Source organism: Scyliorhinus canicula, chromosome 11 (genome assembly GCF_902713615.1).
Source record: "Scyliorhinus canicula chromosome 11, sScyCan1.1, whole genome shotgun sequence".
NCBI lineage: Eukaryota > Metazoa > Chordata > Chondrichthyes > Carcharhiniformes > Scyliorhinidae > Scyliorhinus > Scyliorhinus canicula.
The window spans coordinates 34,119,813-34,135,344 of record NC_052156.1 but is presented as its reverse complement, the minus strand read 5'-3'; the positions used below and the strand labels follow the sequence as shown (position 1 = coordinate 34,135,344).

General features: G+C 48.9%; 1 protein-coding gene across 1 annotated transcript in view; it reads left to right on the top strand.

The window, feature by feature from the left end:
- Positions 1-15,532, top strand: part of phf2 (PHD finger protein 2) — a 190,581-nt gene that overhangs the window by 96,259 nt on the left and 78,790 nt on the right. The window contains exons 7-8 of the mRNA XM_038812750.1: positions 3,481-3,643; positions 4,939-5,026. Of these exons, the coding sequence (XP_038668678.1) occupies positions 3,481-3,643; positions 4,939-5,026 (251 nt within the window). The remainder of the gene's footprint in view (positions 1-3,480; positions 3,644-4,938; positions 5,027-15,532) is intronic.

The window sequence follows — 15,532 nt, the reverse complement described above, 5'->3', positions numbered from 1 at the left end:
GAATCCCACTGCCGGCAATGACGTGCAGCTGAGGAACGTTGGGGTGGAGGGGCAGGAGAATTCACCCCAATGTAAGTAATGAGACGGGACAGGTCTGTAGCAGTAAGTTTTGTTTCTGGAAGCCGTGAGCTGAACAGCTTTAGCAGAAGGCTGTCAGCATTAATCTGACCGATGGGGAGCTACAGTTTGGAAAGGATCTCTCCCTCTCTTCAGCAGTCATTTAAAATACATTCTACCCAGAGAATGGCAGGAAATCCTCTGTTTGGTAACTTTATTTATAAGTGGCTTTTGACCTATGATGGGTTTTGCCTGATTGGAGATAGAGAAAGTTAAAATGTTTCCTTTTATTTTAATTTTAAGCATTGTTTAACTTGTAATTGTAAGCTATATTTCTGGGATGTTAAAGTAGTTTAATACTATGTTAATAATAAAGTTTGTTTCAATGTACCATACCCCTATTTGTGCGTGGAATCACTCCTGGAGCAAAGTATCCTTTCCTCATAGTTTTACAAATTGAAAAAAAGTGATTGGGGTTTCGGTCTGGTATCCTAGAAAATGTTGGGGTCTGGTTCGGGATAGTAATACATCCCTGAAACTTAACTCTTTAGCCACATCTTCAGTCATCTATCTCCACTCATGTTCCTTTCATGTGTGCACAGTATTTGATTAGCCCTGACTATGTTTTAGGATATTTTTTTTTTTTTAAATAATTTTTATTGAGAAATTTTGATTTTATACAACAATAACGCACCTTAGTAAAATACCGAAAATAACAATAATATTAACAATCATATACATTCGCCCCATCCCCATGAACAACCCAGCATTTTAACAACAACGCAAATTAACACACTATAAAGTTACAAAATAAACACTACAATAATGCGCACCCCCCCCCCCCCCCGGGTTGCTGCTGCTATTGACCCAGTTACCTATCTCTGAGCCAGGAAGTCCAGAAAAGGCTGCCACCGTTTATAGTACCCTTGTGTTGATCCTCTCAGGGCAAATTTGACCTTTTCCAATTTTATAAATCCCGCCATGTCACTGATCCAGGTCTCCACGCTTGGGGGCCTCGCATCCTTCCACTGTAGCAGAATCCTTCGACGGGCTACTAGGGACGCAAAGGCCAGGACCCCGGCCTCTTTCGCCTCCTGCACTCCCGGCTCCACCCCAACCCCAAAAATCGCGAGTCCCCACCCTGGCTTGACCCTGGATCCAACCACCCTCTACACCGTCCCCGCCACCCCCTTCCAGAATTCTTCCAGTGCTGGGCATGCCCAGAACATATGGGCGTGGTTCGCAGGACTCCCCGAACATCTGGTGCACCTGTCCTCACCCCCAAAGAACCTACTCATCCTAGTCCCGGACATGTGGGCCCGGTGCAGCACCTTAAATTGGATGAGACTAAGCCTCGCACATGAGGAGGAAGAGTTGACTCTCTCCAAGGCCTCCGCCCAAGTCCCGTCCTCTATCTGCTCCCCGAGTTCCTCCTCCTATTTAGCCTTCAGCTCCTCCACTGACGACTCCTCCACCTCCTGCATTACCTTATAGATGTCAGACACCTTCCCCTCTCCTACCCACACCCCCGAAAGCACTCTGTCCATCGTCCCCTGCGAGGGCAGCAAAGGGAAGCCCTCTACCTGTCGCCTAGCAAACGCCTTTACCTGCAGTTATCTGAACATGTTCCCCTGGGGAAGGCCAAATTTATCTTCCAGTTCCCCCAGGCCCGCAAACCTCCCGCCAATAAACAGGTCCCTCAATTTGCTGATGCCCGCCCTTTGCCATCCCCCGAATCCCCCATCCGTGCTCCCCGGGATGAACCGATGGTTGCCACCCAGTGGAGCCTCCATCGAGCCCCCTGTTTTCCCCCGATGCCGTCTCCACTGTCCCCAGATTCTTAGGGTCGCCGCCACCACCGGGCTCGTGGTATACCTCTTGGGGGAGAGCGGCAACGGTGCCGTTACCATGGCACCCAGGCTCGTACCTCTACATGACGCCATCTCCACTCTCCTCCACGCCGCCCCTCCCCCCTCCACCACCCACCTACGCACCGTTGACACATTGGCTGCCCAACAGCACCCCAGAAGGTTGGGCAGCGCCAGCCCGCCTCCACCCCTTCCCCGCTCCAGGAACACCCCCACTCTCTGAGTCCCACGCGCCCACACAAAGCTCAGAACACTGCCGGTCACTCTCCTAAAGAAGGCCCTGGGGATAAATATGGGCAGGCACTGAAAAAGGAACAAGAACCTCGGAAGCACTGTCATTTTGACGGACTGCACCCTCCCCGCCAACGACAATGGCAGCATGTCCCACCCCCCGAACTCCTCCTCCATCCGATCCACCAGTCTGGCAAAGCCATGCCTGTGGAGAGTCCCCCAGTCCCCGGCCACCCGCACCCCCAGGCACCCAAAGCTCTCCCCTGCCCTCCCAAGCGGGAGCCCACCAATTCCTTCCTCCTGGTCTCCAGGGTGCACCACAAACACCTCGCTCCTGCCCAAGTTCAATTTATAACCTGAGAAGGTCCCAAACTCGGCTAGTAACTCCATCACTCCCGGCATCCCTCCCACCGGGTCCGCCACATACAGTAACAGGTCGTCGGCATACAACGACACCCTATGTTCCTCTCCACCTCGCACCAAGCCTCTCCACCTCTCTGAATCTCTCAATGCCATCGCCAGCGGCTCGATTGCCAGTGCAAACAACAAGGGGGACAAGGGGCAACCCTGCCTGGTCCCTCGGCAAAGCCGGAAGTACTCCGACCTCCTCCTATTCGTGGCCACGCACGCCATCGGGGCCTCATATAGCAGCCCCACCCATCTAATGAACCCTTCACCAAATCCAAACCTGCCCAACACCTCCCATAGGTACCCCCACTCCACTCCACCAAAGGCCTTCTCCGCATCCAGCGCCACCACTATCTCTGCCCCCCCCTCAATCGCCGGCATCATAATGACACTCAGCAATCTCCGCACATTCGTGCTCAGCTGCCTTCCCTTCACAAAACCTGTCTGGTCCTCATGCACAACCCCTGGCACACAGTCCTCTATCCTGGTGGCCAGGATTTTTGCCAGCACCTTAGCATCCACATTGAGGAGAGATATGGGCCTGTATGAACCACACTGCTGGGGGTCCTTGTCCTTCTTTAAAATTAACGAGATCAGTGCCCGTGACATCGTCGGGGGCAAAGTCCCCCCTTCCCACGCTTCGTTGAGTGTCCGCACCAGCAAGGGGCCCACTAGGTCCACAAACTTTTTATAAAATTCCACCGGGAACCCATCCGGCCCCGGTGCCTTCCCTGACTGCATCTGCCCGATCCCCTTAACTAGCTATGTTTTAGGATATTTATTGCATTAAAGTTCTTATAAGGACCAGTTACTGAAAATACCATATGCTAAATTATTTATGTAATTCAAAATGTATTTGCCATGTGGAAAAATAAATATTTTAGTATTAAATGTGTCATATCTTTGTTCTCTCCAGGGGGAGAAGATTTTCTATTTGATTAAGTCGACCTCTGCAAACCTTGCTTTATACGAAAGGTGGAGTTCATCATCCAATCAAAGTGAAATGTTTTTTGCAGATCAGGTGGACAAGTGCTACAAATGCACTCTGAAGCAAGGACAAAGCCTGCTTATCCCATCAGGTATAATGTTTCACTGTACAAATCTCATCTTTAAAAGTGGCACTCTTAGTTTAGCACACTGGGCTAAATCACTGGCTTTGAAAGCAGACCAAGCAGGCCAGCAGCATGGTTCGATTCCCGTAACAGCCTCCCCGAACAGGCACCGGAATGTGGCGAGTAGGGGCTTTTCACAGTAACTTCATTTGAAGCCTACTCGTGACAATAAGCGATTTTATTTTATTTATTTTTTATTAGGAAGAACCTGAAGGATTATGTGTTTTATTAAACTCAATGGTATGCACTAATCTTAGTTCTGTTATTATATCATTTGACCTTCTTGGTGTTAAACGAAAATGTACCTTTCCATGAGAATTGTGTCCCGTTGAAGCAGTATTCATTAGTTGCAATTGTGAGACAGCTACTAATAAATATTATACCTTCTAATCTGGAAAGAGGATTTGTACTTGATGTGTCAAAGATCTTAGAACCTACTTGGATAAAGAATATATTATAATCTTATTGTTACGATGTTACATGTTGCTAGTTTAGCTACAGATATAGAGTGATAAACTGGAAATAAGACTTGGTGAATTATCAGGAATCTATAGATGGTGAAGATTTAGCATAGTGTAGCACAAAATGTGCTTCTATACCAATCTGCATTTCAAAAGTTAAATACAGCATCAGGAATCTTTTAGATGGAGAAGGTTTAGCAGACGTGTAGCACAACATGTGCTTCTATACCAATCTGCATTTCAAACGTTAAATACAGTGTATCCTATCAGAGTGACAGGAGAGCAGGTGAACATGGGAGTAGATTTTCCTTCATTCATTAAATGTGGTTAAAATGCAATAAAGTATAGGGTTGTGTTCATTGCTTCTATTATTTGTTGGATCCTAAAAGTAGATTTCTGTCCCATTTGTTAGTGTTTATTGTATGGTGTATAGGTAGTGAATATTAACTGGGTCACTTGTTAAAACTGTGATGTGGTTGATTTAGGAGGTGTACGCTGCGGGCTGAGTACAGATTGGCTCCTGTAAAGTCCTGCACCAAATGGTTTTCCAGAATATAGGTTACAGCAATAGTTGCCATGGATCTTTGTGTACATGCTGCAGCTGTTTTGAACATTGAAATAAGTTATTTATACTTCTTGCAAAGAGGATCATGTTTTTCAATCATGTGAAAGGATTGAATTTTGCAAAATTTCAGTTGATGGAAATTATCTCTGATATCCAGAGCAACAGAAGGCTAACAGATTTCTGCCAGGAATGTCTTCTGATCAAATGGTAACAAATGTGCATTGCCTCATTAATAGGTTGGATTTATGCAACATTGACTCCAGTGGATTGCTTGGCTTTCGGTGGACACTTCTTGCACAGTCTGAATATTGAAATGCAGTTGAGGTATGGTGTTATTCAATTTTTTTTTAAATTTAGTGTATCCAGTTCATTTTTTTCAATTAAGGGGCAATTTAGTGTGGCCAATCCATCTATCCTGCACATCTTTTTGGGTTGTGGGGGCGAAACCCACACAAACACGGGGAGAATGTCCAAACTCCACATGGACAGTGACCCAGAGCCAGGATCGAACCTGGGACCTCGGCGCCGTGAGGCAACCATGCTAACCACTTGCACCACCGTGCTGCCCTTGGTGTTCTTCAATTTGACAGTGGTAAAGCTACTGTTCAAGAAGCAATTTGTGTTCTGAGAACAAGACCAGGATGTCTGTTTTTAGATAATTGGGAACAGAATATATCCAAATGTACCCTTATGTATAGAAAAAGCACACAAAATTATAGGGTGGAATTTTCTCATTATTTGACAGAGTAGCGCAATGGGCAGGTAATTGGGGTGGAAGCCACTGGTCCCAAGAGCAGCTTCCTCTACCAACCCCCTGGGGTTTTAGGAGGTGGGGGGGGGGGGGGGGGGGATGTACTCACTTATGTGCCACCCGCCGGTTCTGTTCGCCAGGACCTGTTTTGATTGACACTGACCTAAATAGACAAATCAACATGGGTTTTGGGGGGGTGGGTGCTGAATAATGACATTTCAGTGCATTCAAATGTATTCAACGTCTGGATGCCAGTTAAACCATTAGCAGGGTACAGAGTTAATCGATCGGGGAAATCCTGTCAGCGTCTTAGCTGTTTTGGGATTCCCACAGGACTTTCCACCTCCGTTCCCGCCGTCAAAAATGGGAGCAGAAAATCCCTCCCATAGTTTCCATCTGCACACACTTCCTGTTTAGAAACCCTGCACTTCTGGTCAGGGTGAGAAATCATAGGTCTGGGTGCTTCTCCTCTTTCTGAACCCCTTATCCTCTCTCCCTCAATCATGCATAATATTTTCCCCTTACAAGATTCACCAACCACATAAAGATCCTAGTAATATGATAATGCCCATTGTTGACATTTGGCTGCAAATATCGTGCAGCGTGGATCATCAATTTTAAGATAGCAACAATATAATGCAGCGTCAATTGCAAGTTGGATGATTGAACAACATAGGCCTTCAAGGCCTTCACTGTTGGTGAGAAGCATTGGAGTTTTCAAACTTCTCAGTGCGATACAACCTTTTCAGAGTCCAGAAGACAAAGAGAATGGTTCACAATTGTATCTGTGTTTTCTTGATCAGAAAACCTGAAGACGCCTGATTGTTGCTCCTCGCTACAATACTATGCAACAACACAACCGTTTCATGATATTTCAGCAGCTCAAAAATCTCACAAAAGCGACTTCCAGTGGCGGCTATGAAGGAGTAACTTGCACATTTGGTGGCTCGCGTTTGGACCTTTTCTACCGGGCTTGAACTGTAAAACTGAAGACAGAGGCAATTGTATACTGAATTCCCACATCGGTGCATGGAGAGAAGGACTAGAAGTGCTCGTAAAGGTAGAAACAGAAAAACGGAGAAGGCTTGGGCTGAAGCTGCAGCAGGAGACAGCATGGCGGAGGACCGTACCTCTGGTTTGTCGACACAGCAGTCAACGGAGCAGCTGATGCAAGTTATTCAGGAAGGCTTTGCTGAGCAGAAACGGGACTGCTTGGGCCCAATAAAAGAGTCGATTGAGAGGCTGGAGCTTAGATTCGACGCCCAAGATCGGGCGATCCAGAAGGTGGAGAAGGCGCTGGCTGAGCAGGAGGAACATCGAACTGCGGTGGAGTTGGAGGTGGGGATGCTGGGAGACCAGCAGATGAAGCTCCTGGAGAAGGTGGAGGACCTAGAGCATGGGTCCTGCTGGCAGAACTTAAGAATTTTTGGGCTCCCGGAGGGGTCCGAAGGAGCGGACACTGGGGCATACATCGCAGATATGTTTGAGAAGCTGCTGGGGGATGGGGTATTCTCCCGACCCTTGGGAGGTGGACAGGGCTCACAGAGCACTCCGAGGAATCCGTGAACGGGAGGCCCCCCCCCCCCCTCGAGGGCAATGGTGGTGAGATTTCACAGGTACTTGGATAAGGAGCGCATTCTACAGTGGGCCAAGCAGACACGGAGCTATAAGTGGGACAATAGTATCCTACGGGTCTACCAAGACCTGAGTGTGGAGGTGGCCAGGAGAAGAGCAGGCTTCAACCAGATTAGGTCGATCCTTTTCAAGAAAAATGCGAAGTTCGGACTGTTGTATCCGGCCCGTCTCTGGGTCACGTACGAGGAACAGCATTTTTATTTTGAGTCGCCTGAGGACGCGCTGGACCTCCTGGGAAGGAAAGGACTGGTGGTGGACTGAGAACTTTTGAACTTTGACGCAATGTTCATTTTTTTTTCCTGTTTGTTTGTCTGTTCTTTTTTAAAAAAAAAAGAAAGTTTCTTGTTTTTCGTCTTGTGAAAGCTGTTTGTAATGCCTTCTGTATTGATTTGGGACCAGTGGCAGAGCTGAGTGAGTTAAGGATTTCATTTGCACTGTTGGGGGATGGAGGTGTGCGTGTTTAGATTTTGGTGTTTTTCTGTGGGGCAATTGTGTGGGGATTGTTTAATGTTGGAGTATGTTTGTATGAGTGGTGGGGAGAGTGAGAAGGGAACAATACGTGGGAGACTATCCGGCGCCAGGGATGGGGGCCACCAAGCTAGCTGGGCGGGCTAGCTCACGGACGCGCAGTGGGGGGGTATGCATATGTTCGGTTTATCAAAGGGGTTGGGTTACAGCGATGTTACCGGGGGGGGGGGGGAAAGAGGGGGAAAGGAGGAGAGGGACTTGGGCAAAGTGACAGAGACGAGGTTGGGGTGGAGCTGCCTGGGGGCGGGCCGGTGGAGGCGCGCCCAAAAAAGGGGCTGGTTGATCGGTGAAGGCACTGGGTTGACTTGCAGATTAGTAAAGACAGTAACCAGTGCCCGCACTGGAGGTTCGATGTGGGACTTTTGGCTGACGAAAGGGTGTGCGAGCGGCTGAGGAAATGTATTCAGAACTACCTGCAGGTCAACGACACGGTGGAAATTTCAGCAGTGGTGTCTGGGAAGCACTGAAGGCGGTGGTTAGAGGGGACCTGATCTCGATACGGGCCCACAAGGAGAAGGTAGACAGGGCAGAGACGAACCGACTGATTAAGGAGATACTACAGATCCAAAGGAGGTAGGCGGAGACCCTAGAGGCAGGGCTTTTAAGGGAATGTCGGAGGTTACAGGCGGAGTTCGGCTTGTTAACCACAGGGAGGGCAGTGGAGCAGCTGAGAAAGGCGATAGGGGGGGGGGGATCTATGAGCAGGGAGAGAAGACCAGCAAAATGCTTGCACAGCAGCTTTTAAAGTGGGAGGCAGCCAGGGAGATAGCGAAAGTAAATGACGGAGATGGGAACCTGGTTGGAGATTCAGCAGGGGTGAATAGTGCGTTTTAGGATTTCTACAGTAGGCTGTTTCAGTCAGAACCCCCGACGGGGCCAGAGGGGATGAGGCACTTCTTGGGGGGGGGGGGGGGGGGGGGGGGGGGGGTCCAGGATTGTGTTCCGGACGTTATTGGGGAGGACCAGACGGGGTTTGTTAAGGGTAGGCAATGGCCAATGTAAGAATGCTGTTAAATGTGATCATGATGCCCCCAGAAGGTAGAACATAGAACAGTACAGCACAGAACAGGCCCTTCGGCCCTCGATGTTGTGCCGAGCCATGATCACCCTACTCAAACCCACGTATCCACCCTATACCCGTAACCCAACAACCCCCCCCTTAACCTTACTTTTAAGGACACTACGGGCAATTTAGCATGGCCAATCCACCTAACCCGCACATCTTTGGACTGTGGGAGGAAACCGGAGCACCCGGAGGAAACCCACGCACACACGGGGAGGACGTGCAGACTCCGCACAGACAGTGACCCAGCCGGGAATCGAACCTGGGACCCTGGAGCTGTGAAGCATTTATGCTAACCACCATGCTACCGTGCTGGTGGTCCGAGGTGGAGGTTGTGATCGCAATGGATACAGAAAAGGCATTTGAGCGAGTAGAATGGGAATATCTGTGGGAGGTACTGGGACGGTTCAGATTTGGCGGGGCTTTATTGACTGGGTCCGGTTGCTGTATCAGGCTCCTGTGGCAAGTGTACGGACGAGTAGGACAACATCGGACTATTTTAGACTGCACCGGGGGACGAGACACGGATGCCACCTGCCCCCCACTGTTGTTCAAGCTAGCTGTAGAGTTGCTCGGAGAGCCTCAAGGGGCTGGTCCGGGGGGGTGGTGGAGCACAGAGTCTTGCTCTCTACAGACGACCTGCGACCCATTAGAGAGGATGAAAGAAATGATGAGGATTCTAGGGAATTTGGCCGGTTTTCGGGGTATAAGTTAAATATGGGGAGAAGTGAGATGTTTGCGGTCCAGGCGAGGGGACAAGAGAGGCAATTAGGGGAGCTGCCGTTTAGATTAGTTGGGGGGGGGTGCTTTCGGTACCGAGGCATTCAAGTGGCGCGGGAATGGGACCGGCTGCACAAATTAAATCTGGCCCGGCTAGTAGACCAAATGAAGGACGATTTTCGGAGATGGGACGCGCTCCCGTTGTCATTAGCTGGGAGGATGGAGACGGTGAAGATGAAGGTCCTCCCGAGATTCCAGTTTGTGTTTCAATGTCTCCCCATCTTTCTTCTGCGGTCCTTTTTTAAGCGTGTCAACAAAGTGATCTCTGGCTTTGTTTGGGCGGGCAAGATCCCGCGGGTAAGGAAGGTAATGCTTGAGTGGAGCCGGGGAGAGGGTGCGCTGGCGCTGCCAAACTTTAGTAACTATTACTGGGCAGCGAATAGAGCCATGATCAGGAAGTGGGTGGTGGGGGAGAAGTCGGCATGGGAGCGTATGGGGGCGGCTTCATGTAAGGGCACTAGTTTGGGTCGTTGGGAACTGCGCTTCTGCGGTTCCCGCCGGCACGGTACTCCCATCAGCCCCTTGGTGGTGGCGGCCCTGAGAGTCTGGGGGTAATGGAGGAGACATGTGGGAGCAGAGGGAGAATCTGTAATAATCACTGGTTTGCCTCAGGAAGTATGGATGGGTTCCGGTTAGAGCGGAGAGCAGGGATTGAGAGGATGGGGGATATATTTGTGGAGGGGAGCTTTCCGAGTATGAGGGCGCTGGAGGAGAAGTTTGGGTTGGCGAGGGGAAACTAATTCGGGTATCTGCAGGTGCGGGACTTCCTACGTAAACAGGTCTCAACCTTCCCGCTCCTACCGCTAAGGGGGATTCAGGACAGGGTGGTTTCCAGAGGGTGGGTAGGAGAAGGGAGCATCTCGGACATTTACAAGGAACTTATGGGGTCAGAGGAGACGCAGACCGAGGAGCTGAAGCACAAGTGGGTGGTGGAGCTGGGAGGAGAGATAGAGGATGGTCTATGGGCAGACGCAGTGAGTCGAGTCAACGCGTCCGCAACATGTGCCAGGCTCAGCCTAATACAATTTAAGGTGATTCACCGGGCTCACATGACAGTGGCCTGGATGGGCAGATTCTTTAAGGTGGACAGGTTTGCAAAATGTGCAGGAGGACCAGCGAACCATGTCCACATGTTCTGGGCATGTCCGAAGCTTAGGGGATTTTGGCAGGGGTTTGCAGATGTCATGTCCATGGTGTTAAAAACATGAGTGGCGCTGAGTCCAGAGGTGGCGATTTTCAGGGTGTCGGAAGACCCGGGAATCCAGGAGGAGAAAGAGGCAGACGTTCTGGCCTTTGCTTCCCTGGCAGCCCGGAGACGGATACTATTAGTTTGGAGGGACTCAAAGCCCCCAAAGTCTAGCTTTATCTGTCTGGAGAAAATCAAGTTCGCCTTGAGAGGGTTACTGTTGGGGTTCGCCCGGGGTGGCAAACGTTCGTCGACCTGTTCGCTGAAAATTAATCGTCAGCAGAAGGGCGGTGGGGGGGGGGGTTTAGTTTAGCTTAGAATAGGGGGTTAATATAGGTGGGACCTGTAAGGGAGGGAGACGGCTTTTGCACTATGTTCATAGTTTCATGTACATTGTTTATTGTGTTGTTATAATACCAAAAAGTACCTCAATAAAATGTTGATTTAAAAAAAATTTCATAGAAGCATCAAGAAAGAGTGGGACAATAGGCAAGGAGCTAAAAGGACACTGTTTAAGTCAATGAAAAAACTCTGATTCACTATGAGTGAGCCCATGGCACACTCCTGCCTGCCAATTTCACCCCATGAAGCCTCCTCACTCTAAACTTCCATTCACAACTAAATAAACAGAACTCTAGCCATGATTCCACCTTATGTCCACAAGGCAATTATGGATGACAAAGGCCATCTAGCCTAGCTCATCTTGCCTATCCCAGGATCACATCCAAACATATGTATTAGGAGCTGGAGCAAGCCATTCGGCCTCTCGAGCCTCCACCATTTGGTAACATTGCTTTCGTTATACCAGTGGCTACAGCTCAAAGATATTTAATTGACTGTGAAGCAATTTATGACAGAATGAAAGGATGATCAATCACAGAACATTCACAAAACAATTCAATTCTGAAGCTAACACAACCGTACCAGTCTGACTTCTCTGACAACAGCCCATAATATAGCATAATTGGCACCTGCTCCTTTTACGTTAAGGGCACTATCTCCAGGATTTGCCAGTTAGATATCTACCAACAACTTAGGAAAAATGTATAATAGATTGAACTGCTGACCTGAAGTTTTCAGAGAAGAATGATACAAGGTGCATAAATTCAGTTCCGCCTTAACTCAAGAAATGGATTGTTTTCCCTTCCCCGGAGAAATAGTCATACAAATTGTGTTGTGCACTATAAACTTACAACCTAAAAGGGAAAAATGTAATTGATAAATAAGAAATTCCAACCGCAAAAATGGGACATCCCCACCCAAATCCTGCAACCCTTCCCTCCAGCAGCTCCCAATCGCTCCCACTCCTCCAACATTCCCTGACTTCCCCATATCCTTCCAACACGTCTTACTACAGATCCACTCCTCCAATATTCCTGAATCTAATCCACTCCTCCAACAGCCCCAGCTACCTTCCACTCCACCAATACCTCCCAATATACCAACTATCTTCCCATCCCAATCTCCCCATATCCAGCTGGCTCTAAAATGAAGATTTAACCGCGCATTTTGCAATCATAGATACTCAATTGCTGCGTTTTTGCAGTTGACCATTGGCCAGCCTCATGATTTTATGTGGTGGACTTTTTAAAAATAAAAATTGGAATTTAAAAACTGCCTAAAGGTCGGAAGCAGCATCACAGCACATCAATTCAGTGTAACTAATCTGAAACTAGACTAACTTTATAAAATATCAGAACTCAGCCTGAAGGTTCCATTTCTTTTTTTAAATGTCGTCAGTTTTTTCAGGTCAACGGTTCTGTCACTGGCTGTTTAGACTGGGAGACAACAAGAAAATCCATTTAGAGCAAGGAACTCGGGCTCCTGCTGGCCTCGGCCCTGGTGTTTGGCACAGTCTGCACCCGCTCTCTCTCGGGTCCTGCTCCCTGTTTGCTAAACTTTGCATTTGATTATTATTCTTTTCATATCGCATTTTTATGTCCATGTTTGTTTTATTATAAATTGCAGTACTCAAATTTATGAAGATCATAAATGTAAACATTTGTCACTTAATTGTATAATTTGGCCAAAGGATGCCATTGAAGCAATTCCTTAGGATAGTCTCCGAGGCCCAACTGCCTTCAGCTGCTTCTTCAATGACCTTCCCTCCATCCTATAGTTGGAAGTGGAGTTATTTGCTGATGATTATACAATGTTCAGTACCATTCTCAACTCCTCAGATACTGAAGCATTCCATGTGCTGGACAACATTCAAGACTGGGCTGTTAAATTCCATGTCACATGCGCACCGCACAAGCTAATGACCATTTCCCCGTGATGTTCGATGGCATTATCATCAATGAACTCCTCATCGTCAACATCCTGGGGTTACACTGACCAGCCATATAAATAGTTTGGCGACAGCAGCAGCTCAGAGGCTAGGAATTTTAAAACAATAATTCAACTCCAGATTGGCAAAGTCTATCCACCATCAACACAGCACAACTTCGAAGATGGATTACTCTCCACTTGTTTAAAAGAGTGCAGCTCCAACAACGCTCAGGAAGCTTAATACAGTAGTCCCCCTTTATAACGCGGGTGTTGGGGTCCAAGACAGCCACCCGCGTTGCAACCGAGCCGCGGATATCCACGATGAGGGTTTTAAATTTATTTAAAAATCTATGCTAGCGCTTCCCATTGAGAGTCTACGGGGGGCGGGGGGAGAGGTCAGACCCCCGTAGACTCAAAATGGGAAGCGCTAGCATAGATTTTTAAATAAATTTAAAACCCCCATCGTGGATCTAATTAAAACAGTGTCAATTTCAGCGGCCGGCTCACTTTGATCCAGAGAGGGAAGCTGCTCTCACTGAAACAATCAGCCGGCCGCTGAAATTGACACTGCTGGCTGCTCTCTCCCTCCAATCCAACTTTTAAGTTTTAATGTTTCTGATTGGAGGGAGAGAGCAGCCGGCAGTGTCAATTTCAGCGGCCGGCTGATTGTTTCAGTGAGAGAGCAGCTTCCCTCTCCGGATCAAAGTGAGCCGGCCGCTGAAATTGACACTGCCGGCTGATTGGAGGGAGAGAGCAGAGAACACAGGAGGAGGTCATACGGGCCTCTGCAAGACCAGCATGGTCTCACATCGCCCCTCCCCTCTGTAGGTGGGGTTCAGGCTGTGGCTGCTGGGGTACAGGCTGTGGCTCCTGGGGTACAGGCTGTGGCTGCTGGGGTACAGGCTGTGGCTGCTGGGGTACAGGCTGTGGCTCCTGGGGTACAGGCTGTGGCTCCTGGGGTACAGGCCGTGGCTGCTGGGCTTCAGGCTGTGGCTGCTGGGGTACTGTGGCTGCTGGGGTTCAGGCCGTGGCTGCTGGGGTACAGGCCGTGGCTGCTGGGGTACAGGCCGTGGCTGCTGGGGTGCAGGCCGTGGCTGCTGAGGTACAGGCTGTGTCTGCTGGGGTACTGATTGGAGGGAGAGAGCAGCCGGCAGTGTCAATTTCAGCGGCCGGCTGATTGCTTCAGTGAGAGAGCAGCTTCCCTCTCCAGATCAAAGTGAGCTGGCCGCTGAAATTGACACTGCCAGCTGCTCTCTCCCTCCAATCAGAAACATTAAAACTTAAAAGTTGGATTGGAGGGAGAGAGCAGCCGGCAGTGTCAATTTCAGCGGCCGGCTCATTTTGATCCGGAGAGGGAAGCTGCTCTCTCACTGAAACAATCAGCCGGCCGCTGAAATTGACACTGCCGGCTGCTCTCTCCCTCCAATCCAACTTTTAAGTTTTAATGTTTCTGATTGGAGGGAGAGAGCAGCCGGCAGTGTCAATTTCAGCGGCCGGCTGATTGTTTCAGTGAGAGAGCAGCTTCCCTCTCCGGATCAAAGTGAGCCGGCCGCTGAAATTGACACAACTGACAGTTGGGGTCCATAAGCCCCCCCGCGGTATATCGCGAACCGCGGTATTGCGGAGCGCGGTATAACGGGGGACTACTGTACCATCCTGGACAAAGTAGTTTACTTGATTAACACCCCATCCATCACCTTAAACACTCATTCCCTCTGTAACCCTGTACACAGTGACAACAGTGTGCACCATCTACAAGGTGCACTGCAGAAACTTGCCAAAGCTCCTGTGACAGCACCTTTGAAACCCATAACCCCTACCACCTAGGAAGATGAAGTGAGCAGACGTATGAGAAAACCACCACTTACAAGTTCCCTTTCAAGTTGCACACCATCCTGAATTGGAAATATATTGCTGTTCCTTCACTGCCACTGAGGCATAAACTTAGAACTCCCTCCTTGACAGCACTATGGATGTACCTACATCACATGGTATTATCTTTTCCAAGATGTATTCTGAAACATTTTCACCTACCTTTTTAGTACCTGAAATTTCTATTGCTCGAATATAGAATCATAGAATTCACAGTGCAGAAGTAGGCCATTCAGCCCATCGGGTCTTCACCAGACCTTGGAAAGAGCACCCTACCCTAGCCCACACCCCCACCCTATTCCCATAATCCAGCAACCCCATTCAACCTTTTTGGACGCTGAGCAATTTAACGTGGCCAATCCACCTAACCTGCACATCTTTGGACTGTGGGAGGAAACTGGAGGAAACCCACGCAGACCCAAGGAGAATGTGCAAATTCCACACAGACAGTGACCCAAGCCGGGAATCGAACCTGGGACCCTGGAGCTGTGAAGCAACTGTGCTACCGTGCCCCCCCTATACTTTAAACAAGATTAAAATATAACGGGGCAGGAGTAGAGATGGGAATTGCTAAAAATTCATTTTGGGATGTGCGTGAGGCTGGCAACGCCAGCATTTATTGCTCATCCCTGGAGATTGTAAGGGTGGTGGGACAGGAAGTATGATTCAGAAAGGGGTTAAGAAGAGAACCAGCGACAGCTGTTTTCCTCATATTCCCACCCTAAATTTGCAGTCATTTGTGGC